Consider the following 23695-nt stretch of genomic DNA (forward strand, 5'->3'; position numbering starts at 1 on the left):
TCCCCTGATCAAGTTTTGTGAACTATACACATCATTGCGACATCTAAGATAAATCTATCAGAGGAAGATTAATAAAATACGTCCTGAAGACCAAACCTTTGAGAAGAAAGAAGAATTTCTCAAAAGGACAAAGCAGTTCAGAAGTAGCATTGACAATGGCAAACCTTAGATGTTGTGGTCACTATCTAATATAGCAAAAAATCACTGTAACTTGTGACTTTTGGCTCATTACAATGGAGGCAGTAACCTATATAACCACTCTTTGCATAATTTAAACATTTGAAAAAAGGAATAATAAATATATGATGCTATCCCCAGCAAAAATCAAATAACCTTATGCTGGTACCAAAGGAACTAGATGAAGCACGTCATACATTACTTTTCCTAATCAACATATGTTTAAATTCATCACAAAATAAAAATGGCCCTTCTGAGATCATACAAAAGTCTAGAACAGAAGTAAGCAAACTAAATTCCCAAGAAATTAGAGCCAACAATATGTTATGTTTAAAAATAAAATCTAGGGAGAAAACAAAGGAATACATATGACGAAGGGCAAAATAAATATCTGAGGATGATACAACTTGCGCACGATTATACTCTGTTGTATGCCACCGACTTGCTGAACAGACGCCGTATGTACATCACCTGAAGTGCACTCGCGCCTGCCAGCATAAGGTACTCCACTATTGTGTAGAAGATCAGGCGCTTTCTTGTGCTCTCGTTTGCTGCATGAAGCAAAATGAAATGCTGTAAGAAGATGAAACAAAAAAATATGTCTATTTAGTATGTGCGGAAGCGGGAAAGCTCTTCCCTCAGTGTGATATAAAATCGGCTCCAAAAGTTATGCAAAAATTATTAAATAAAGACATCGGAGTTTCTACATCGAAAACCCTCCAATGAGAAGGAATATAACAGATGGTTCGTGGAATAAGCTAGGGGATGATAATATAAAGACTATCCAGAAATGATGGGATTGCAACAAACACCCTATGACACTTGATGAACTAGGACACTCAAGTGGAACGCACCTCACTTTTCATTAATGGAATATACAAATTGACTTCTTATACTCAATAGATTGAGCAACCAATTTATAGGTGCTCAAAGCCAAAGGAAACTCCAGAGTGGACAGTTATAGCATTAATCGACGACTTAAGTTGGGCAAGAGAAGAGCTATCGTCTCTACAACTTCCTTGTCCATTGCAGCCAGAAAGCTGAAAAGACAAAACACCTTTACATACTACACTTGCAACTTTTGAACTTCCAAACATGTCCAACATACTCTCATGGTACACGAATTGTTTCTTCCCCAAAACTGGTGTACATCTTACAAGTATACGTGGCCAGCAAAGTCCCTTCACGCGCATCTGCGCAAGGCACAATATGATGCGTGCACTCGAGTGAAGTGAGGAGCGGCACACCACACACATATAGACAAGCAACTATGAAGGATAGTATGAGTTTTCGCATAAAAAGGTGTCAAGAATCTCAACTTATGACTCGAAGTAGATAATATCAATGACCAAAATACACGTAAAATTTTCAATTAATCACATATATGCTAAATGCGTAACTCAGATAATCACAAATTATCAACAGAATCATGGTTCCACACTACTGTTTGGATTCAGAATTAGTTGGATATGCACTTGATGCCAAGGGAAAGAAAGTTGGAAAGGGAAAATTATTAAGGTACTTAATCTATAATTTATATGTTTTTGGTCTAATGTAATAATTTTTTTTATTTAAAGCGAAGCATTGAAGTATTTTGTATGAAAAATTATTGAAAGCATAATTAGCTTTCTAGTTTCTAGCAGTGTTATAAATGCACGATGCAAAATGCAGAGCACAAAGTCTCTTCGCGTGCACAAATGCAATGCGCGATGCGATATGTGCGCCCGAGTGAAGCCAGGCACACACTGCATCAAGCATGAAAAAGCATGTTTATGAAATTTCACATTAAAAAAAATATCAAGATAAATAATAAGGACTTTTGCCTTAAAACCTAAAGATTTATCCGAATTTATTTTAAAGTCACCAACTTTCCGATAGTCATAAACCCAAATACTTGAAATGATTTGTTTTTAAACCCAAGTTATGATTTCTCACATTCATACAGCTGTATTTTAGTAAAAGAAGCTAAATCCCAGCCTGTCCCTTTCATCTTCTTCCCCCGACTGAATTCCCAAAACAACCACCAGCTGCAGCTTCGACTAACCAGAGACAACCACCGCCACCTCAGCCACTTCCTCCCTTCATCCTCATATCCCATTTGCTGGTGTATCTTCCACCTCCTTTCTAAGATTCTTGAGGGCAATCTTATAATCATCAATCTCCATGTAGTTCTGCCCTAGTTGATCCTTGAGATTGGAGCGTCTCCCAGAGAGGCCATCGCACTTGGGTTGAAGCTTGGGTTTGAGGCGGTCGTCTCGGGTTTGAGGAGGTGATTGGTCAGAGCTGCAGTACATGGTGGGTTAGGGAATTTTATTTGGGGAAGAAGATGGAAGAGACAGGTTGGGTATTTAGTTTTTTTATACTAAAATCTAGATGTATAAGCGTGAGATATACATAACTTGGGCTTAAAATTAAACCAATTGAAGTATTTGGGTCTATGAATCAATCTGAAAGTTAGTGGGCTTAAAATTAAATCAAGATAAAACTTTGATTTATAAACAAAACCTCCCAAATAATATCAACTATCAAATAATAAAATAAGATGTTAATGTATAATGCTATACACCAAACACAGTAGTAAAGTTCATAATTTTCCAATCGAAAGTTAATTTAAAACTAATATTGAAGCAAAATCAAATGTAAAGGAGAATGAGTTAGGTTCTTCAATCGAGCTAGTATAATGGCCTAATGGATTTATTTTTCTTTCTGGGATACGGATTATCGAGTATAAAGATCTGATTTAAATATTAAAGGCAAATATACGAGCCTGTCTTGCATGTGCCCTGTGCAAAGTGCCCTTGCAGGGCACTGACAAAGTGCAAAAAGGCATCGTTGCATTACATGCGGGGCGCGTCACCACCGTCCTACATTGAAGGGCGCTAAGCGCACACCTTTGATAACACTTGTTTCTAGTTTCCTATTATACACATTGAAAAATAGTAAGTGAACCCAAAGAAGAATCTACAATGTACGACATACTAAACTTGTGTATCAAAGAAACCTACCCGCTTAAATCAAAAATAGCTAAGTGGTGAACTGCATACCCTAATTTGTAATATAACCTACTACATACTTCTAGGCAACATCCTCAGTTAATTGTCCTTTTTTCTTAGTGGGTGGTGAGTCCCCCAAAGGATAGACCCACCTATGAGTCCTCCCTCTCGATATGTGGGGGGCACCAACACATTGGCCTCGACAACACTCATTGAACATTTTGGTCGGCAACACTGGTCAACATAACTGACCAGTTAATAACAGCATAGAGTTTGTAGCCATAACTACATCTCCCCACATCCAGGATTGANTTATCGGCCTTGGTAGCTGATAGAGCAACATATTTCATAAGACTTCAATTGCTAGAACAAAGCCCCCAGCAAAAGTCACTAATCATTGTATACCCCGAGGTTGATTTTCTCTAGTCAATGTCACCAGGTAGGTCACAATCTATACAGTCCTCTAACACAAGTTTCTCTTTACTAAGCATAGGCACTTTCAGGATGTTACTCTGGAATACTTCAAGATCCACTTCACTATTGCCCAGTGCTTTTTCCTGGAATCAAATGGGTACCAACTGAACCCCAACATCATAAGCTATATCTTTCAAACGCATATAAGGAGCAGAGGAAAAATCATCCCTGAGAATAGCTTGCACAAAACTAAAAAATTGCAACTCTTACATGCAAAAGCTTTTAGTCTCAGCTTTATGGTAGCAATAAATAAGGGAGTTGGAGACATGATGAACTTTCACTTGTCCAATTAAGTTTCTGATTAATGCTGTAATTATCTCCGCTTTAGGCTTGGTTTGGTAAGAAGTATAAGGAGGGAAGGTATGATGAGGTAAAGCGAAGGATATACCTGTTGTGATTATGGTTTGGTTTGAGGGGAGAGTGAGGGGAGGCACATGACTTTTGAGCTTATTTATCATTTTCTCTCATCTCGCTCTCGTGTCTCTCCAAATAGGAAGGCTTTTCTCTCTTCGTTTTCTAGTTTATTTTTGTGTTTCTCTAGCCTTACTCTACCCTCCCTCACATTCCCTTCCCCTATGAAAACCCTCTACCAAAGAGCATTTGTAGTTGTCACTCCCTCTACCTTACCTCCCCTCCTACCAAACCAAGTCTTAAGAGTTCCCTGTAAGCACCTAGGAGGTTAAATCCAAGGAGCACAACAAGCCAATTCTTGTATCTCATTTACCAAAAGCGAGGTGTTCCATTTTAGTGTCCTAGTATTACGAAAGTGCCGAGTGGAAGACTTAAAATTTCCCAGACTTCATTGGTAGTCTTTTTTCTTAGTGAGTGGTGCACCTAGGGGTGTGCAACGGTCGGTTCGGTTCGGTTTTTACCAAAATTTGAACAACCGAACCGAACCGCCTATAATTCAAAACCGAACCGAATTGTTGCAAGTCGGTTTGGTGCGGTTCGGTTCGGTTTGTTATCAAACTTCTTATCAAACAAACAAACTGTGTTAAAGAAAAAAATATCAACAAAGTAGGAGATTATGAAGCATTAAACACTAATATAATAAAATTGTTTATAACCCATAATGATCCAGAAAATGAGTTTAGAGTTTGAGTCTTTGACTCTTTGGGGACGGGTCGGGTAGCATAATGATCCAGAAAATGAGTTTAGAGTTTGAGTCTTTGACTCTTTGGGGACGGGTCGGGTAGGGTTTAAGATCAGAATGAGTAGTATTGCACTATATTCGGTCGGTTCGGGTTGGTTCGGGTTGAAAAGTTTTCAAACCGACCCGAACCGTCCTACTCATAAAACCGATTTTTTCGGATCGGTTCGGATCGGTTCGGTCGGTTTTTTCGGTTTGGACCGAACCATGTTCAGCCCTAGGTGCACCGACTAAGAAGGGACCCAACCCCATAGTAATGAAAGAAGCAGGAGCACTTAAATTTTCCCAGACTTCACTGATGGTCTTTTTTACTTAGCAAGTGGTGCACCCACTAAGAAGGGATCCAACCCCGTAGTAACGAAAGAAGAAGGGGGAAAAACCTTAAAAGGTGGGAAAATAATCTAGAATATTATAAAATTGGATAATAAGTGAACCATGTTTAAAAGAATTTAGTTCCAAGAATGTACAAACAGCATATATATGTAGAACTTTATGAATCAATCACTTAACCTATTTAAACATATACATATTCAAATAAAAGGAACAAACTAATTTTTCAAATAACAAATGTTTTTATATTTTCCACAGCTTATTTAAAATTTTGAAGATAAAATATGTCTATTTATAGATATTTTATGCAAATATCACCATTAAAATTTAATGCTCTATAAGAATAAATTTTTTAACAATTTATTAAAGAATATATTACAAATTACTTTCCATAAATACGTAAAGTATATCAATCTAAGAAATTTTGACAAATAGGAGACTCTTATCTATCTTTTCATACAAAGTTTTAATGCAGAGATACTGAAACCTTTTTTTACAAAACAGATCTTGAAACGAAGTGTTATGCTATGATCATATTAAGTAACAAGTATATATAGAGTGAGAATATGATAAGAGAAAAGTAAATATTATGTCCATCAAGCGTATACAACTAAAGTTGAGATTATGTAAGTACTTGGTTCGGTGGGATAGGAACATACTAGTTTTCGTTCTCATATGAACAATTCGGAGGAACAGGGACATACTAGTTTCTGTTCTCATGTGAACATGCAAAAATGTCTTTTAGCTCTTTTGTTAAAGAGACAAAACTTCTCAGCACTATTTAGAGAGTGGAAAAAGAGAAAGGTGCACTTTATGCCCATTAACCATATAAATAAACATAGTGAGATTCTGGTTCTTCTTTCGATAAGAAGGGTTGAAAGATGAAAGTTGTCATTATGGTGAAAACAACAAAGGAATTGTTGTCGCCAAATTGGTTGGGCTAAAGTGCTTCCATTATACAGGATCAGCGCAATGACTTCTCAAAAGTACTTAATGTCATCTTTGATGAAATGACAATGGATTGCATACTTGATCAAGTCGAACAAGTAGAATAAATGAATTTGAATGAAATAAAAACGGATCATAGCAAATTATTATCTGCCAGGGATAAAAAAAACGTTAGAGTAGATTTCGTTGAAAAATTAGGGAGCTATTAGTGATAGAAGATTAGTAGAATTAACAATCACCAGATGAAGCTGAGTTCCTTATACAAACACTAAACTATTTTGACCTCTTTGATAGTTGATGCCATGTCGTCACATCTAAAGATATTATCAGACCTGGCCAGTAACCTTTACTAACCCAGAAACGGTTTATGATCCAGTCGTGCAGGGTCTTAGAATAGCAATCATCAGCTAATCTTCAGTGTTAATAATCTGGTTTGTTTCCTTTTTATTTTAAAATTTTTAGTTACTATTTGGCAAACGCTTATTTGCTGCCAATAGACATCTTTCATGACCCAAGGGCCCAAGAGTACTAAATCAGTTCAATAGGCTTTTCCTTGCTAGCTATTGTCTTCCAAATCTTTCCTCCACTAAGCATAGGTTTCTTTTTCTGGGGTGAAAAAGTTTCTCCACTTTATTATTTTGTCAATAGGCACATTCTATATCTTGAGGCCATAAGTACACAAAATTTCCTGCATCAAATATATCTCATATTTCCTTTTTGCTAATCATGATCTTAGGTAAGTTACGATGTATCAGTAACTGCTCATGGATTTTAATTTCTGGTGTAGAGTCCCAAATTCGACTAAAATATTTCATTCCTGTGCTAGTTAAAATAAACACAAACACAGACAAAAGAATTTTTGAAAACTTATCATGGTTACATGTTTCCATGTCTAAAGAGTAAGGTTTCGCAAAATAATATTCTATACACAGAAAAGAGATTGATATAAAACAAGGTTTTAAATATCGGACATCAGGAAAATATCAAACGACAATCCATATCGGAATGCGGATATAGGGAAAGTATCGGAGAAATGTAGTAAATATTGGAGTGTCACATTAGATGATGTGCATATATAATATAACTAGTGTGCGCCCCGTGAGAAGCATGGCGTTTCCTTTTTTTATCGCTATAGTAATCTCGTTTTTTAATTGCTACAGTATATTTTAAAATGCTACAGTATATTTTAAAATGCTACAACAATATTTTTTACATGTATTTTTTAAATGTTACAGTACCCCCACCTCTGCTACAATAATATATTTTAAAATGATACAATAATATGTTTAATAATGCTATAGTAACCCGCCTATGGCACAGTTATATTTCTTTGAAAATGCCATAGTAAATTACTGTAGCATGAATAGTGATTCTTGGGTCCTCCCATTATTATAGAGGAATAGATGTCCTAATGTAATCAAAACATACTTATGAAATTTAAGCATACAAAAATATAAATAATACATGTTTAGGATCACTAACCGATAGTAGGAACTTACTTATCAGGAAAAGAGACAATTATAATTTTGCTAAAAGACTTCATAAGGACTTTTTGCTTAAAACATTTTAAAAAAATTGTAAAACTATATTGTTCTGCGACGCGCCATATAAAAGGAGATATTTGCCAACACATCGGCTGAGATATCGGTGATATTCGTCCAAAATTTCCAAAAAAGGGTAAAGGATATGGAGAATATCGTTTTGTGGCAAGCTTTATAAAATGATGCATCAGCCTATATATTGGGGACATTTGAAACAATGATCTAAAAATGACGAACAGTTATAGCATTCATTTTAGCAAGAAAAGTGTAAAATGTTTCTTACTGTGCCGATGACGAACTTCGCGTGCTTTCAAGTATTTTTGTTCTGCTGTAACAGATTCCAGTGCCTCTCTAAGCTCAGCAAGTTTCACATGTATGGGATCCAAATGCTCTGCCAAAAAATATGAGCAATGAGTGAAAAATATACTGGGTAAATATCAAAACAAGAAAATTATGCACACAGGTGAGCACACCAAACCTGATATGGAAAAGGTCGTGAAATTGTTATCAGGAGAGAATGGCAAGAAACATGGCATGCAAATGGATGTTTGACATATTTGAATCCTCTTCAGATCAGAATTCACTGAAGTGAATATTGATAGCAAATACCAATGTCCATATAGAATCTGGATTTTTTTAATATTTAGATCCACTTCACTTAGAAAGGCAACATGTGCAGTTGTGATATCTGCTCTGCTTATAATCAATATAGTGCTTATATTATATATTCATGTACTGTATAATAAAGTATTATACAAATTGATACCTTACATGGTTTTTAGACTAGTAATTGCAGTCCTTGCATTTAGTATCATAAATATCAACTTCAATGAGTTTATACAGAAGTTGTTGCCAGTTTTTATTTATTTTCTTGTTATTCAGACCTTCTATGCTTCTAGCAGATCCGGATATTTATCCGAATTGAGATAATGATCCACAACAAATGCTAGTTTCATTATTCAGACCTTCTGGATTCCAATCCAGTTCGGATATTACATATTCACTCCCTACTCATTCCATTTGCACCCCTAGCATAAAAGGAATTATGAGAAAAAGAAACCAACTTCCTCTACATCTGTACCTCACGAACAGTGCAAGAAGAAAAAGAGGAGAAATTCATGCTGAAGAGACAAAGCTGCGTAAAGGCATCGTGCAAACTGCAAAGGGTTCACTGGATTTACCATCTTTAGCAAGGTTATGCTCGTTGGGAACATGCCCACTGTGAATGTAGAAAGATACAGTCTCTGGTGTTTTCTGTGGATTATGAAAGCAAAACTTGTACATTCCAGCTCTTGGAGCCTTGAATTCAAACTTGTCACCAGAAGTTCCTCTCACTGTGTGTACCGTATTGCCTCCTGGAGAAGTCACCTAAACAATAATGCAAAAGGTTTAGCAATAATCAATTTCTTGTGTATGATCTTCTCTCTAGATCAAGCAGATGGTTACACGCCCATGAAAGTACTAGTACTCAGTTAAAACAGAAATAAGGAAATCATCTGGGGTTGCAAACGGATCAGATACAGTCACGAATTGATACATCACCATATCTGTATTTGTTAGCAATCACAGATATAGATGTCTCCGTAAGGAAAACTCAGATCCATATCTGCTAAAATCGGAGATTAATACGGATAAACATGCAGATACATATGCAGATATACGGATACAAAACGGATATGAAAAAACCAAATAACTGAATAAGATTGGAAAAAATACAGTTCATAACTTCCTAAGATACAAGAGAGTTCATTAATGTGTTCGTTATATCTGAAAAGCTAAGATTATATCTCGTGATCATCGAAATTGACCTCAAATCTATTAATCTAAGGATTAAAACAATTGTAACTATATGATCAACATATATTTGGATATTTTGACTATGGATCCAAATATTTCACTACGTGTTCTCATCCATAAGCATATCCTATCAGAGAAGTTATTTACTAACCATATCCGTAAGTTAGGATACGGACACAGATTTGATTTTGCACTCCTAACAACATCTAACTTATGGATCAAACAAAACACAACTCTAACCAAGTAAATAGAGTTTCTTTAACATTTTTTGCATAATAACAAGGCCTGTGAATATCTTGAGCAACATTTGAAAAATATTTTTCGTAACTCGCTTTGAAATTTTTTGATGGATAAACAGTTCGAAGCTCAAGAAAGAAGCTATTTATCCCTTGAAGCTTACGCCTAATCGCTTAAAGCATAATTGAAGTGTGCGCTTCGCGAGTTCGCATTTCATAAAGCACTTCTCTTTTCAAGTGCACGCTTTAGGCAAGATAGAAGGATATAAAGGATTTTTTTTTACTATAACCTCCCCTTAATTAGTAACTCCACTCAAAAATGATCTCCACTTGAAATGAGCGGATGAAAATGAACCACCTCACTACCAAGCACCAAGTTTTTGCTTGGTACCAAGCATATCCATTGTTCTCATATATGTATATGTGTGTGTACACACACATATACATATTTATTATGATTCGCGTCTATACTTTACATATTTAATTCCTAATTACTAATCAGACTATGGATGTATCTATTTGTAAACTATTATACCACTATATATTTATTAAATATATAAAAATATAAACTCATGACGCCTGACGCTTACGCTTCGTTTCATTAAAGGGTCTAACACTTTACCTTGCACTTTCGTTTTTTAAACATTGATCTCGAGATCAGTTAGAAATTTTTGAATCAAATTATACAGAAGAATAAAGGACACTGATTTTGAACACTTAATTCAAGAGCATAGAAACTACAAACCAAGAGAATGACAGACCCAAGTAAATCACAAAGGATATCCCCCGGAAGTGGATGTCACAATTAGTGATATGGATAGGCGAGCTTGTGGCTACTATTATTTCTGCATTATATTGTATGTGCATAGATGATAAATATTGCGTTACAGAGTGATGAGGTAGCACATACATTACATTGTTATTGTTGAGATATTTGGTGTAAAATGGATAGAATTGCACAAGGTAATTTGAGATCTTTCCTAATATTTTACCTTGTATCAACGGAGTTGGAGCTTATGTGCGTCCTTGAATGCCAATCTTAAAGCATTATTCGGCCTACTCTGGCGCAGGGATCCCTACATCCAAACCACTTCCAATAATAAGTTGACTTGTTTGTTGTACACCAACGACTTTGACTATGAATGAGCTATCACATCCTCGTAGTATCCAATTAGATTTGGATCTATTTGTTTGGCAACACAAAAGAGGACTTTCCTATATTAGGAACTTCTAGGTGAGGGGGATTGTTCTTCATACCCATAGGATCCAAGCTTATTTATAGGCATGAGCCCAAACAATTTACTTTGAGTTCAAATAATTGACTTGAAGGCCTAAAAACTACATGGAACCAAGTAATTTCCTTGGGACCCGACAATTTTCTTTGGACCCAAAAACTTTAGGCTAATTTAACTTTGACCCAAGCTTAAAATCTTATTGGTTTCCAACAATTCCCCACAAGGGCTTTTCACAATTTAACAAAGTATACGGTTGCTAACATGCTACAAACTAGGAAGTGAAAGTGTACCATAATTCGAAGCTCGGGCTACTATGGATACACATTTGTCAGAGGTTGGATATGTAAAGCCTTAATGAATGCAAAATACATTGGGTGTTGGATGTTGGCAGTACCACATTTTGAGGATCTACATACGTGAGGTGGAGATTTGGTCATCTCATATGGAATCTACTGGGTAGAACTTAAAGCATTTGCATGAATTAAGATAAATCACAGAGCCATTAAGGTGCTATAGAACAACAATAAAAGTGGTATCTTAGTTTAAAACTAGGCTACTATGGATGTGTTGGCCTTCTTGTTTTGATGATGATTTAACAAACAATTTACATCTAATATTGCTTGTCTAATGTTTGTGTTTTGTATTCATTGTAGTCTTGTAGACAAACAATAAGTTGGAGGATGGATGGAATCGAGCATTCGTGATCATATCAAATGGAGGTTGGCGGAATAGTGGTTGAAGCCTATGCAATTCAAGTTCAAGATCCAAGTTCAAGCTTCATCCGCAAGTTTACCAAGTTGAGCTACAATGAAGATCAAGATCACAAGCTTGGGTAAATTTAGTTTTAGGTGTTATATTATGTGTGTTGGTACTTTAAGCTCAATATAATATGCACACACATTTTATTGGTTTCTTTGTATATATATACATGGTTTTGAGTTTTTAAGTTTTAATATGAAACAATTGAATACAATTGAAAATACATTTCTTGTTTCATACTTACATGCATATATATGATTTCATTGATATCAATTTTATTTAGTTCAATAAAATCATATTTTCTTTTGAAATGTTTGCAAAATATGCAATTTTATGAAAATATTATTTTCTTGGTTTATGGACTTAATAACAATCATATACATCTTTCATTAAGTCTATATAATTATTTTGTAATGTTTCAAAACATGATTAAGCTAAAATATCAAAACTCATATGTTTATATTTTAATTAATGTTTTGGTCTATTTTGTAAAATAATGATATTTTTTATTTGGGAGGTCCTTTTTAAAAACCAGTTTTTGTAGCATGTTTATTATCATGTCTACAATCATTTCCCAAAGTTTTACATTTTTAGAATTTATTTAATATTTTTAAACAGGGTTTTAAAATCAGAAAACTGTTTTAAACCTGTCAAATTGCATATATCTGTTTGCGGTCGACCGCCACGGTCGATCGTCCCTGAGTCCAGAGACTCAGTATGTTTCTTGATGGCTCCCCCCCCCCTCGCGGTCGACCGTGGCGGTCGACCGGATGCGGTCCAAAGAGTTTCGCGGTCGACCGTCTGTTGTCCAGAGCCAAACCCTGTCCTTTTTGTTGCACGTGGTCGACCGCGAGTTTTTCACGGTCGATCGCCGATCGCCCAACGGTTAGTTTTGGTACAGAATCATATTTCTAATTCTTGAGCTTTTTGATCTTTTCCTTTGGGGCTTTGGCTGAGATTTTGGGAGGCTATATATACCCCCTTGCTCTCATCTTTCATGCATAACTAAGAGAATGTTTTAAAGAAGTTTTAAAAGAGTTTTAAGTTTGTTTTAAGGGTTTGTTTAGTGAAAATAATTTCACAAGAGCTTGAGGAAGATCATCTACATTGTTTGAGCATCCAACTCTTCTACATCTCCCTCTTGATCTATAGAGAAGCTTTTCTAAACTCTATTTCTAGCTATTTATTGTTTTATTCATAAATTCTCATAAGCTAGATTTTAATTGAGTTTTTATTTATTGTTTTATTCATAAATTCTCATAAGCTAGATTTTAATTGAGTTTTGTTGATTTGATTTCACTCATTGTTTACACACACCCACTTGAGCTTATTGTATTTACATACATAGTATATTAGGGTTGTGGGAGATTGTAACATTGAGTTGTGCTTAATTGAGTTCTCACCTTATATTAGAGAACAAATCATTTGTTGTTACATTGTTAGTGTTGTAAAGTTTTAGACGAGCTAGAAAACCGAGTGTGAGGAGTGAACGTTGATCGGTGAGCATTGAAAACCGATATTGTGAGCGTTGAAAACCGACATTGTGAGGTGTAAACATTATTCGGGTGAGCGTAGAAAACCCGATTGTGATAGTGAATTTCTCCCCGAGAGTAGGGAGCGAAGACGTAGGAAGGAAGGTCCGAACTCCGTGATCATTTGCTTGTATTTGAGTTTGCTTTGGCGTTTCATTTGTGCTTAGTGTTCATTGTATTCTTGTCGTCATTGTCAATTGCCCTATCACATTTGTAGATTGTTTATTTTACCCTTGTGTTAGTTTATATATCCTTGCATATATTTCACTATATATCTCATTGTTAGGATATTGCTCTTTGTTTATATTGCTTATTCTTGCTTGTAACATATTGTATATCTATCTTGTAAGAATAATTTATTAATTAGTTTTAATTAGCATAAAATCGGATTAGATTAGCATAAGACCCTAATCACCCCCCTCTAGGATCTAACAGGATGCACACTTGGTATTAGTATATGTGTGATCATTTAATAATATGTAAAGTACGGGTTAAAGACAGTTTACTATGTGCTTGACTACTCCCCAATTGATCCAAGTTTTTTTCGTTATCAAGGTTTTAAATATCGTTTATCGGGATTTATCAGACGCTCAAAATCCATATCGGACGGCAGATATCGGGGATATATCGAGAATAAGTAGTATTTATCGGAGTTACATATGGGATGATGTATATACATAATAGAATATCCTAAAATGTAATCTAACTATACTTAATGAAATATAAACATACCAAAATGTAAATAAATATATTTAGAATCACTCACAAATTGTAAAAACTTGCTTCTTGAAAACATACGTGTTGCCCAAAATCAAACCCCAAACCAAACAAAATCTATCTGATAATTCCGATTTTTAGACTGATAAAATTGGTCGATTACCGCATTATAGCCAATAAACATCCAAAAACGATATTCGATTTAAAATTGAAGATAATCACGGAAGGGGTTCAAATCCGATAACTCGGTGATAAATCAATATTATAGGCCAATATTTAAAACCTTGAGTGTTATTCGAGTCTACGCAAAATCTAAACTATGCACATGAACTTATAAGGACAAGTGGACAATAAAAGGCAAGTTTGAAACTCGTGGGAGTGTTAGAAATGAGTGAGTTTTCAAACTTGGGAAAACTTTAATTGGCTCAAAGTTACTTCGGCCCAAAGCAAAGTACTTAGTTTCCAAGTAAACTACATTTACTTAGGCTCCAAGTAAATTTCTTAGACTCCAAGATTATGATGCCTATAAATAGGGTATGGAGAACAATTCCTCCTCGTCTCACCCAAAGCTTCTAAAATAAGAAAATCTCCTTATATATTCCAAACAAATAAATCCAAAATCCAATTGAATATCGTGAAGACGTGATCGTGAAGACGTGATAGCTTGTCCGTAATCAGAGTTGCTAATTGGTGTACACCAAACAACAAAGCCTGTTATTCCTAGAAGGTTGCAAGTGGTTCGAACTTAGGATACTTGCACTGAAATAGGATCACTTTGAGGTCCGTGTTTGAGGATGTCAGAGGATGTCAGCTCCACCAATACAAGATGTAACAGTTAGGAAAGTTCTCAAATTTCATAGTTCAAAATTTTCCGTTTTACACCAAATACTTCAACGATTACAACCACTCACTACAACTTCAACTTCTCTTTCTGCATAATATTTTATATGTGCACTTGCAATTGCTCAAGCACGAATTAGCACACACGTGTGTTGTGTGCGTAAGCAGTGTGACAAATGGGGGCAGAGGCTAACTAGCAGGCGGGTGTCTCTATTTGGTTCAAGGTTCATTACTTTAGCGTATACATCTCGTTCAATTCTTACGACCAACAAAGTCATACGGATCAAGTCATCAACTTTTAACATCATACATTTAAACTAAGAACTACACCTTGCCAAAGGTATCTAACTTAAATTTCATATCAACCAATAACTACACCGTTAGCACCATCCTTTTTGAAGTCATGTTTGCATTATGTTACAAACATTTTCTACATAAATGTCCAGAATTTGGCTTGCTCTTATACCTAGATTTAAAATACAAAATTATCTATGTTAATTTTCTCAGTGAGATTCCTCCACTATCTCGGTGTCAACTTTATTTGAGATAATTAGAGATGACCAATAATATTTTAATGCTGATGGGACATAATGTCAAGTCAAAATATGCAGGAGTTGCCAATTATTTAGTCACAACTGGTAAAAAGAAACATTAAAGGATTTTTACTACATACATTACTGTTCATCAGGGCTACAAAAGGTAACTTTTCCAACCCTACAAATCAGAGAATGCTTAAGAATTAGGTATGAAGGAGCAAACAACTTAAGAGCACTACTAAGTGACACTTTCCTATGTAACTCAAGGATACTTAAGCTAGACTAATTAAAAAAACTACAATAATTGGTTCATTAAACGTCCAACAAAACTACATCTAACTCTAGAATACACCTAGTACTATAAGAGTCTAATCGAAGATCTTTCTGTCATCAGCTAGCATTGAGGAACTGTCATGTCAAATTTTCTCTAGCATACGTAAAAAGTTAAAGGAAAAATCATGACAATTGTTAAGACTCCACTTGCTCTAGTAGGCTAGCGAAATAATATAGGCTAGAAGAGAAAGTTTATTGTTGTAAAAATAGTTGTAATGTAGAAAGCTTTTCATATTACAATTTCCATCAGCCTATTTCATTTATGAGAAAATGAAGTTGGGTAAACATTCATGTGTCGACAATTTTCTACTTTGGCCATGTCAAACATTATGTTCATACTGTAGGCTCTGAAAATGGAATCGGCCTGAGTACAGACCTGTAAACAAGGATAACTTGGCTGATTTTAGAGAGAACAAACAGCAACGAACAGGGGAAGTTCTGCAGGAAACTTTTCTAAGTTTCTGCTCCTGTTGATGAACCCGAACAATTGATGAGCAGGGACCTTTTTTTCGGAATTTTTATTCAGTCTATTTTAACTCATAAAGATTGTTTACATATTTATAAGATTACAACTTGAATCTTCATCCAATAACTAGAAAAACTATCCACTAACTAGTATTCAACTATAACTAGAATTCTATCTAATAACTTGGACTTCAACTAACAAATTCGGCCTGATTAACAATCTCACATTCTCCCCCTTAATCTGGACGAGACTCTAAGTCCCTTACTCCTAGCAGCTCCCGCATCTCGATGAACTTCACCCTTGCTAGTGCCTTCGTGAGAATGTCCGCTCGCTGCTCGCTCGTGCTTACGAACTCTACTTTAATCTGTCCTCGCTCAACACACTCACGAATGAAGTGAAAACGTGTGTCAATATGCTTGCTTCTTCCATGGAAAACCGGATTCTTCATCAAGGCAATCGCGGACTTGTTGTCGACGAAGAGTGTAACCGGCTTGGGCTCACTCCCAATCACCTCGCTGATTAAACTCCTCAACCACAAGCCTTGGCACGCTGCTGCAGTTGCCGCCATAAATTCTGCCTCGCAGGATGATAATGCCACCGTCTTCTGCTTCTGTGATGTCCAAGTGACCAGGCTATCACCTAGATAGAATGCCATGCCGCCTGTGTTGCGCCTGTCATCAACGTCTCCCGCAAGATCACTGTCAGTGAATCCCACCAACTCTTCATTGCCTCGACCTCGTTTGTACACCAATCCGTAGGACATAGTACCCTTCACGTACCTCAGAATATGCTTGATAGCCTGTCGATGCAAAACTGTAGGGTGCTCCATGTACCTACTCACAATCCCCACGGCATATGTGATATCGGGTCGGGTGTGAGTTAGGTACCTTAAACATCCGATGATGCGTCTATACTCTGTCACGTCCACCGGTGTTCCTTCAGAATCCTTTCCAAGTTTTAACTTTGCTTCCATGGGATATTGAATCGGGTTACAATCCATCATCCTGAACTGACCCAAAACTTTCTTCGCATAGGCCGCCTGCCTTAGCGCAATGCAATCACCTCGCTGATCCACCTCGATACCAAGATAATAGGAAAGCAATCCAAGGTCACTCATCTCGAACTCCTTCATCATTTGTTGCTTGAAAAACTTTATCTCATCCGCCCTCGAGCCCGTAACGATCAAGTCATCTACGTACACGCCAACAATGAGTGTATCCCCTCTGTTACTCCTTGTGTATACCGCCTGCTCCTGAGTGCATCTTGCAAATCCGATGCCCTTCATGCACTTGTTGAGGCGTGTGTTCCATGCTCGAGGTGCTTGGCGTAGACCGTAGAGTGCCTTTGAAAGTTTGTAGACCTTGTGCTCTTGATTCTTCACAACGAACCCTTTAGGTTGAACCACATACACTTCTTCCTGGAGATCACCATTTAGGAATGTCGACTTCACATCCAGATGGTGCACCTCCCACCCGTTCTGTGCTGATATAGCGAGGATTATTCTGATGGTATCAAGCATCGCCACAGGTGCAAACACCTCATCGAAATCCACGCCTTGCTGCTGAACGTAGCCTTTTGCTACAAGTCTTGCCTTGTACTTGAGAATGTTGCCTTCATTGTCCTTCTTCAGATTGTACACCCATTTGAGACCAATGGGTTTGGAACCCTGCGGTAACTCCATGAGTACCCAAGTCTTATTCTTCTCGATGGCCTCCAATTCTTTCTCCATGGCTGTCCGCCATTCTTGATCTGTTGCAGCCTCAAGGTAGCTCGTGGGTTCTTCCGAGATTAGAAATAATTCCTCTGCAGGGAGATCAATCACCTCTGTCTCTGCATAGATATCCGCTAGGGACCGGTAGCGCACAAGTTCTGGAGTCATCGCTGCAGTTTCAGGAGGTCCGGACAGCTCCAATGCAGCGGGATCTGCTGCCACAGCAGTTGTTCCTGGACCAACAACTGTCTGTGGACTGGTTCGGCCTGCAGCTGGCTGCCTTGTTCGGTCTGTCGACTGTCCATATTTGCCTCTGGTCATCTCCAATGCAACAGGAACTGCTGCTTCAGCGGCTGTTCTTGGACCAGGAACCATCTGCGGGCTGGTCTGGCCGGCTGCTGGCAGTCTGGTTCGAAACGGCTGTCCAGTTTGGGACTGGCTGGAAATAGCGCCGGCTGCTGTAGTTTCGCCTTCCACTGTTAACTCCACCCAGCTGGGTGCTCTCTCGTCTCCGTTTGTGCTCCAATCCCATTCTTTTCCTTCCTCGAACACGACATCTCTGCTGACATGAATTTTGTCGTGTTGAGGTTCATAAAGGCGATGCGCTTTGCTTCCTTCTTCTACCCTAATATACACCATTGGCGTGCTCCGGTCGTCGAGTTTTTTATGAGAAGGACCTGCAATTTTCACATGTGCCACACATCCAAAAACTCTCAAGTGTTCTAGGTGGGGTTTCTTACCAAACCAAGCTTCGTAAGGTGTGTGGTCGTACAATGCCTTGGTTGGTAGTCGGTTGAGAATGTACACCGCATGCCTGACCGCTTCACCCCACATTGTTCCAGGCATATGCATGCTTTTAAGTAAGCTTCTCGCCATGTCCATCACCGTACGGTTACGCCTCTCCACTACACCGTTTTGCTGCGGGGTGTACGGTGCAGTGAGATGACGCTTGATGCCGTAGTCTTCACATAACTTAGTGAACTCCTTTGACAGAAACTCGCCACCACGATCTGTCCTCAATGTCTTCACCTTGTGGTCACATGCGTTCTCAACCTCTGTTTTGAACTTCTTGAAGGTTTCACAAGCTTGGCTCTTGGCCTTCAACATGTATACCCACATCCATCGGCTGAAATCATCAATAAGAAGGAAGTATCTGTTACCAGCAAGTGTAGATGGGGTGATTGGGCCACAAAGGTCAGCATGTAATAACTCCAGCGGCTTCTGAGCTCTGAAGTTTGTTTGCGAAGGGAACGGCAATCTTACTTGCTTGGCGACGAGGCATCCTTCGCATAGTTGATTCGGGTGCAAGATCTTTGGCAACCCGGAAGCCATCCTCTTATCAGTCATCATCTTGAGGGCGAAGAAATTGACATGCCCAAGGCGAGCATGCCATAACCAAGCTGGATCGTTAATGTTCGCCATCAAACACGCCGGCTTGCAAGTCTTTAACTCTATCCTGTACAATCGGTTAGTTGAACGTGTCACCCTCATCAAGAGAGCACCGTTCCTATCAAACACCCTCAGGAACTCATCAGCAATAACAACCTTACTCCTATCAAACACCCTCAGGAACTCATCAGCAATAACAACCTTACTCCCATCTTCAGTCATCTGACCAAGGCTAATAATGTTAGATTTCAAGCTCGGAATATAATATACCTCAGGTAGTAGCCTTTGATCGCCATTATTGCACTGAAAAAAGATAGAGCATTTCCCCTTGATCTCTACTGCGGATCCATCACCAAACTTGACGATTCCGGTGATGTTCTCGTCGAGCTCCTTGAACTTGCCTTGGTGACCGGTCATGTGATTGCTAGCTCCGTTGTCAATGTACCAAACGTTGTTGGCAACTTGTGCCTCCCCCGCTGTGAGTAAGTTTGGCACCACCTTCTCCTCATTGAGTAGGATGACAGTTGATTCCTCTAAAATAGTCATCATCAAGGTTGGCTCCTCGTCATATGCACGGGTGAGATGAGCCTCCTGTTCATGATTGCGGCGTTGCTTGTGACACTCCGACTGAAAGTGCCCGTATACTCCGTAATTGAAGCATTTGATGTTGGATTTGTCTCGACCACCGCTTGTGCTACTCTCCCCCTCCTGGCGAGCTGCACCTCCATGGCCGAAACTCGTCCATTGCCATCACCAATCGTCTGTGTGGAGAAGGTGTTTCCGCTGCTCTTCTTGCCCCTTGCTTGCCACTCCGCTTGCGTCAACAATAGGTGATCGTCGACGTTGTTTCGAAAAACACGTGCCCTCTCCTCGTGGGCTTTGAGACGCCCGATCGCCTCCTCGAGTGTCATGTTGTCGATGTTCCCGAACTGTTCAATCGTGGAGATGATAGTAAGGAATCTCTCCGGTACCGCCCGAAGTAGCTTTCTGACGACGTAGTTTTCCTGCATCTCGCCGCCTAAAGCCCGGATCTTGTTGACGACTCCTGTCAATTTCGTCGAAAAATCGTCGACGTTATCATTCTTCTTCATCCGGAGAAGTTCGAACTCGGACTTCAAGGTCTGCACCTTCGCGTTCCTTACACGATCCGCTCCTAGATGCATTGTTTTCAACGTCTCTCATGCCTCTTTTGTCGTCTGCTTCTCTGCGATCACCATCAAAGTTTCTTCAGGAATCCCCTGGTACATGGCCGCCAACGCCATCTGATCCTTCCTGTGTTCCACGGACACGCCTGCCGCGGGCTCAATAGCGTCCCACACGTCTTGAGCCTTCATGTAGACTTTCATCTTGATTGCCCACAAAGCATAGTTATCCCTCGATAACGTCGGGTATTGGAGAGTGAGAGAACCCACCTTGGTCGTCATCTTCTCCGAACTCGTCACCTCTTCATATCTTGGTTGGAACTTAGGCATACACGGCTCTGATACCACTTGTAGGCTCTGAAAATGGAATCGGCCTGAGTACAGACCTGTAAACAAGGATAACTTGGTTGATTTTAGAGAGAACAAACAGCAACGAACAAGGAAAGTTCTGCAGGAAACTTTTCTAAGTTTCTGCTCCTGTTGATGAACCCGAACAATTGATGAACAGGGACCTTTTTTTCGAAATCTTTATTCAGTCTATTTTAACTCATAAAGATTGTTTACATATTTATAAGATTACAACTTGAATCTTCATCCAATAACTAGAAAAACTATCCACTAACTAGTATTCAACTATAACTAGAATTCTATCTAATAACTTGGACTTCAACTAACAAATTCGGCCTGATTAACAATCTCACACATACTCATTCCAGTCTAAGTTGATACATCCATTGACCATTGTACTTGTAACTATAGGTAAAGAAACAGGTTGAAAGAGGGCAATTCTTCAAATTAAATAGAAATGATAATCAACCAAACACAACTCCTTGAAATTTGGCTCAAAGAGTAATTCTTTATAAAGTATAGCAATTTTTGTTTTGTTAGAGTATAAAATTATAACCCTCAACCCTCACAACTTTGAATTTTTGGTACAGTGGCAGAGTCCTTTCATATGGTACCAAAGCAGCCCTGGTTGAAATCCCATTGGTTACGAATTTAAAGCGGATTTAAAAAATAGATACCATTGCGTGAGTCCAGCTTTCTACCTATGAAAAGATGCTCAACCAGTGAAGACATATTTGAATATACACTGATAACCATCAGCTCTCACTAAAATTTTACGAGTTTTGGTGTAGGGACAGGGTCCTTTGACAATAGTAATACAAACAACTCGCCTAACCAATAACTCAAAAATCACAAATGTCAACAAACTCAAGGAAATCATAAAGAGAAGGATCAAATAATATGAAAAGATCGGATAAGATGAATAAATAAAGACTTGACAAACATCCAAAACTCAAGAGGAAAATGAAGGCCATTGGGTGAAGGGCTTCTACTTTTTAAGTAATTTAGACTAGAACAGTATTTCAAGAAGTTCTTATAAGGAGTATCTACAAGGACTAGCTGGTTGTTAGACAGTTGGCAATAATCGGCACCCATTAAGTTTGCACTTGGGTGCAACTGTAAGGTATTATAATGTTATTGTGGTGTTTTAATCGCGGTGAAGTCTGTGCTCCTCTTTTCCCACTTTTCTATCTTTTTGGTTGTGCATGTGCATTTGTGTATGTACTCCTTTTTCCTTTTGTTTGTTTTTTGTTTTTGTTGGTAGGGGGTGGGGGTAGGGGAGGTGGTGGAAGGGCAGCCTTTGGACCTAAGTGTGTTGCTGTAGGCAATTTTTAAGAGTCTTTAACCTGATGACCTTTTCCCTTTACATTTCGATCTCTCCCTCTTCTGCTCTCTACTTGATGGTCGAGGGAAGCCCACAGTCAATAAAAATTAGTGTCATAACCGGTGAACTGCCACCATTCATGTCACCAGAAAATCATCTTCATTTTCAAGAACAAAGTAAGGTTTTTTCGGTACTTGTTTATTATTATTATTATTATTTTACTTAATTGTCGCTTTCTCTCTCTGTTTTTATTCCAATTTCTTCCCGCCGCTTTTTTCTTCTTCTTTTTTCTCTCTTTGTGAACAGTAGCTGAACATTTTTCCCTTCATCTTTGGTTTTTCATTTTATTTTCAGTAACTACCAGGCAATGACTTATGCAGACAACTCAATTGTCCGCTTGAATAACTTTTCCACTTTCGGAGCCCTAGTAAATGTAAAATTTGGAGAAATTATATGACTTTTTTTTTCACATGCTGCTGGACAAATAGTAGACCAGAACATTCTAATCAAGTTTCAGTGTGCACACCGCCTCACATTATTTTTCCCACAAAAGTATTGATGAATTTCTAAAATGCAACTAGTGAACATGCTAATTTTAGCGGGTTCTAATAAAATGAAGAACCTTTTGCTATAAGGAGTGCATTTTAACTTTCAATTTGCCAATATATAAATATTTCTCAACACGTACAAAACAAAATCCATCAATAATCACCAGTAATTTCAACTATATATTAAAAAGTGAAAATTTTACAACAGATCTCAGATGCAAAACGCTAGATAGAGATAGAAAACTTACCACTAAATCGATTCCAGGGTGATCTGAGCCCCAAAAGATGTCATGATCAACAACGACAAAATTCCCAGTAACCGTATCGCCTTCGAAGAGAACGAATTCGTATACGCACTCGACGTCGTTGACTGTGATCGAGAGAGCGGAGAGATTTCGAGGGAAGGAAATGAGAAGCCCTAGAATGAGGAAAATCTCGAAGAATTCGATTGATGGCTTCCTTCTCTCCATTAATCTCTCGATTCAAGCTCCAATAGTTCGATCTATGTGCTCAATTTTACTCAGAAAGCTAGGATTTCAGAATCTAACCAAGGTAAGGGATGAAGATTGAAAGCGTTTTTTCCCCTGTTGTTTTTTTACTTTTTTTTTATGCCCTTTAATATTTCTGACAGAACAGGAAATTGGTCGGGTTTAACTGCCCTCAAATCTTCAATAATTCCACATTACTCCCATTCATCAAAATAATTGCTCGCTAGGCCCTCGAATCCTAAGGGGTCTTGCAAGTTGCTCCCCTTAGTTGTGATTTCTCTTTTAGAACTCATCTTCTTAGGAAAAAGTGTTATTTGAATTTGATACTTTAAACTTTATACATTTTTAACTTTAATACCTTAAAAGCTTTTGACACATTGATACCCAAAAGTTTACACTTTTTTAAACGTTAATACCTTAAGGTTTTTTTTCTAACAATTGTAATACAACAAAGTATGTACCTTTTTCAATTTAATATCTCAAACTTTTGTTTCTGACATTTTGATACCCTAAACTTTTAGGGTATCAGAGTTAAAAAATGTGTAATTAAGGTATTAAAGTGCCAAAAATACTTTATGGTATCAAACTTTAAAAAGGTAAGAACTTTAGAGAGCCAAATTGCAAAGAACGCTTCAAAAAAATATTAGCTGAGGGTATTTTGATCGTTGAGGGATCAAATTG

The 23695-nt window shown here is 37.8% G+C and overlaps 1 protein-coding gene across 1 annotated transcript; it reads right to left on the reverse strand.

Annotated features, from left to right (window-relative positions):
• LOC109849964 (transmembrane emp24 domain-containing protein p24beta3) lies at window positions 325–23142 on the reverse strand. The gene is made up of 4 exons (XM_020419861.1): window positions 22775–23142; window positions 8795–8981; window positions 7897–8004; window positions 325–728 (listed from the first exon to the last, which is right to left on the reverse strand). The coding sequence occupies exons 1-4, from the start codon at window positions 22994–22996 to the stop codon at window positions 595–597; spliced, it is 651 nt and encodes a 216-aa protein (XP_020275450.1). The 5' UTR covers window positions 22997–23142; the 3' UTR covers window positions 325–594.

This window comes from Asparagus officinalis, chromosome 7 (genome assembly GCF_001876935.1).
Source record: "Asparagus officinalis chromosome 7, Aspof.V1, whole genome shotgun sequence".
Classification (NCBI taxonomy): Eukaryota; Viridiplantae; Streptophyta; class Magnoliopsida; order Asparagales; family Asparagaceae; genus Asparagus; species Asparagus officinalis.

Excerpts from the sequence above, each read along its gene's own strand:
- LOC109849964 (XM_020419861.1), bottom strand. The coding sequence starts at position 22,996 with ATGGAGAGAAGGAAGCCATCAATCGAATTCTTCGAGATTTTCCTCATT. Across the intron at positions 8,982-22,774 it reads ACCCTGGAATCGATTTAGTG|GTGACTTCTCCAGGAGGCAA; the intron begins GTAAGTTTTCTA and ends ATTATTGTTTAG. Across the intron at positions 8,005-8,794 it reads GCATAACCTTGCTAAAGATG|AGCATTTGGATCCCATACAT; the intron begins GTAAATCCAGTG and ends ATTTTTTGGCAG.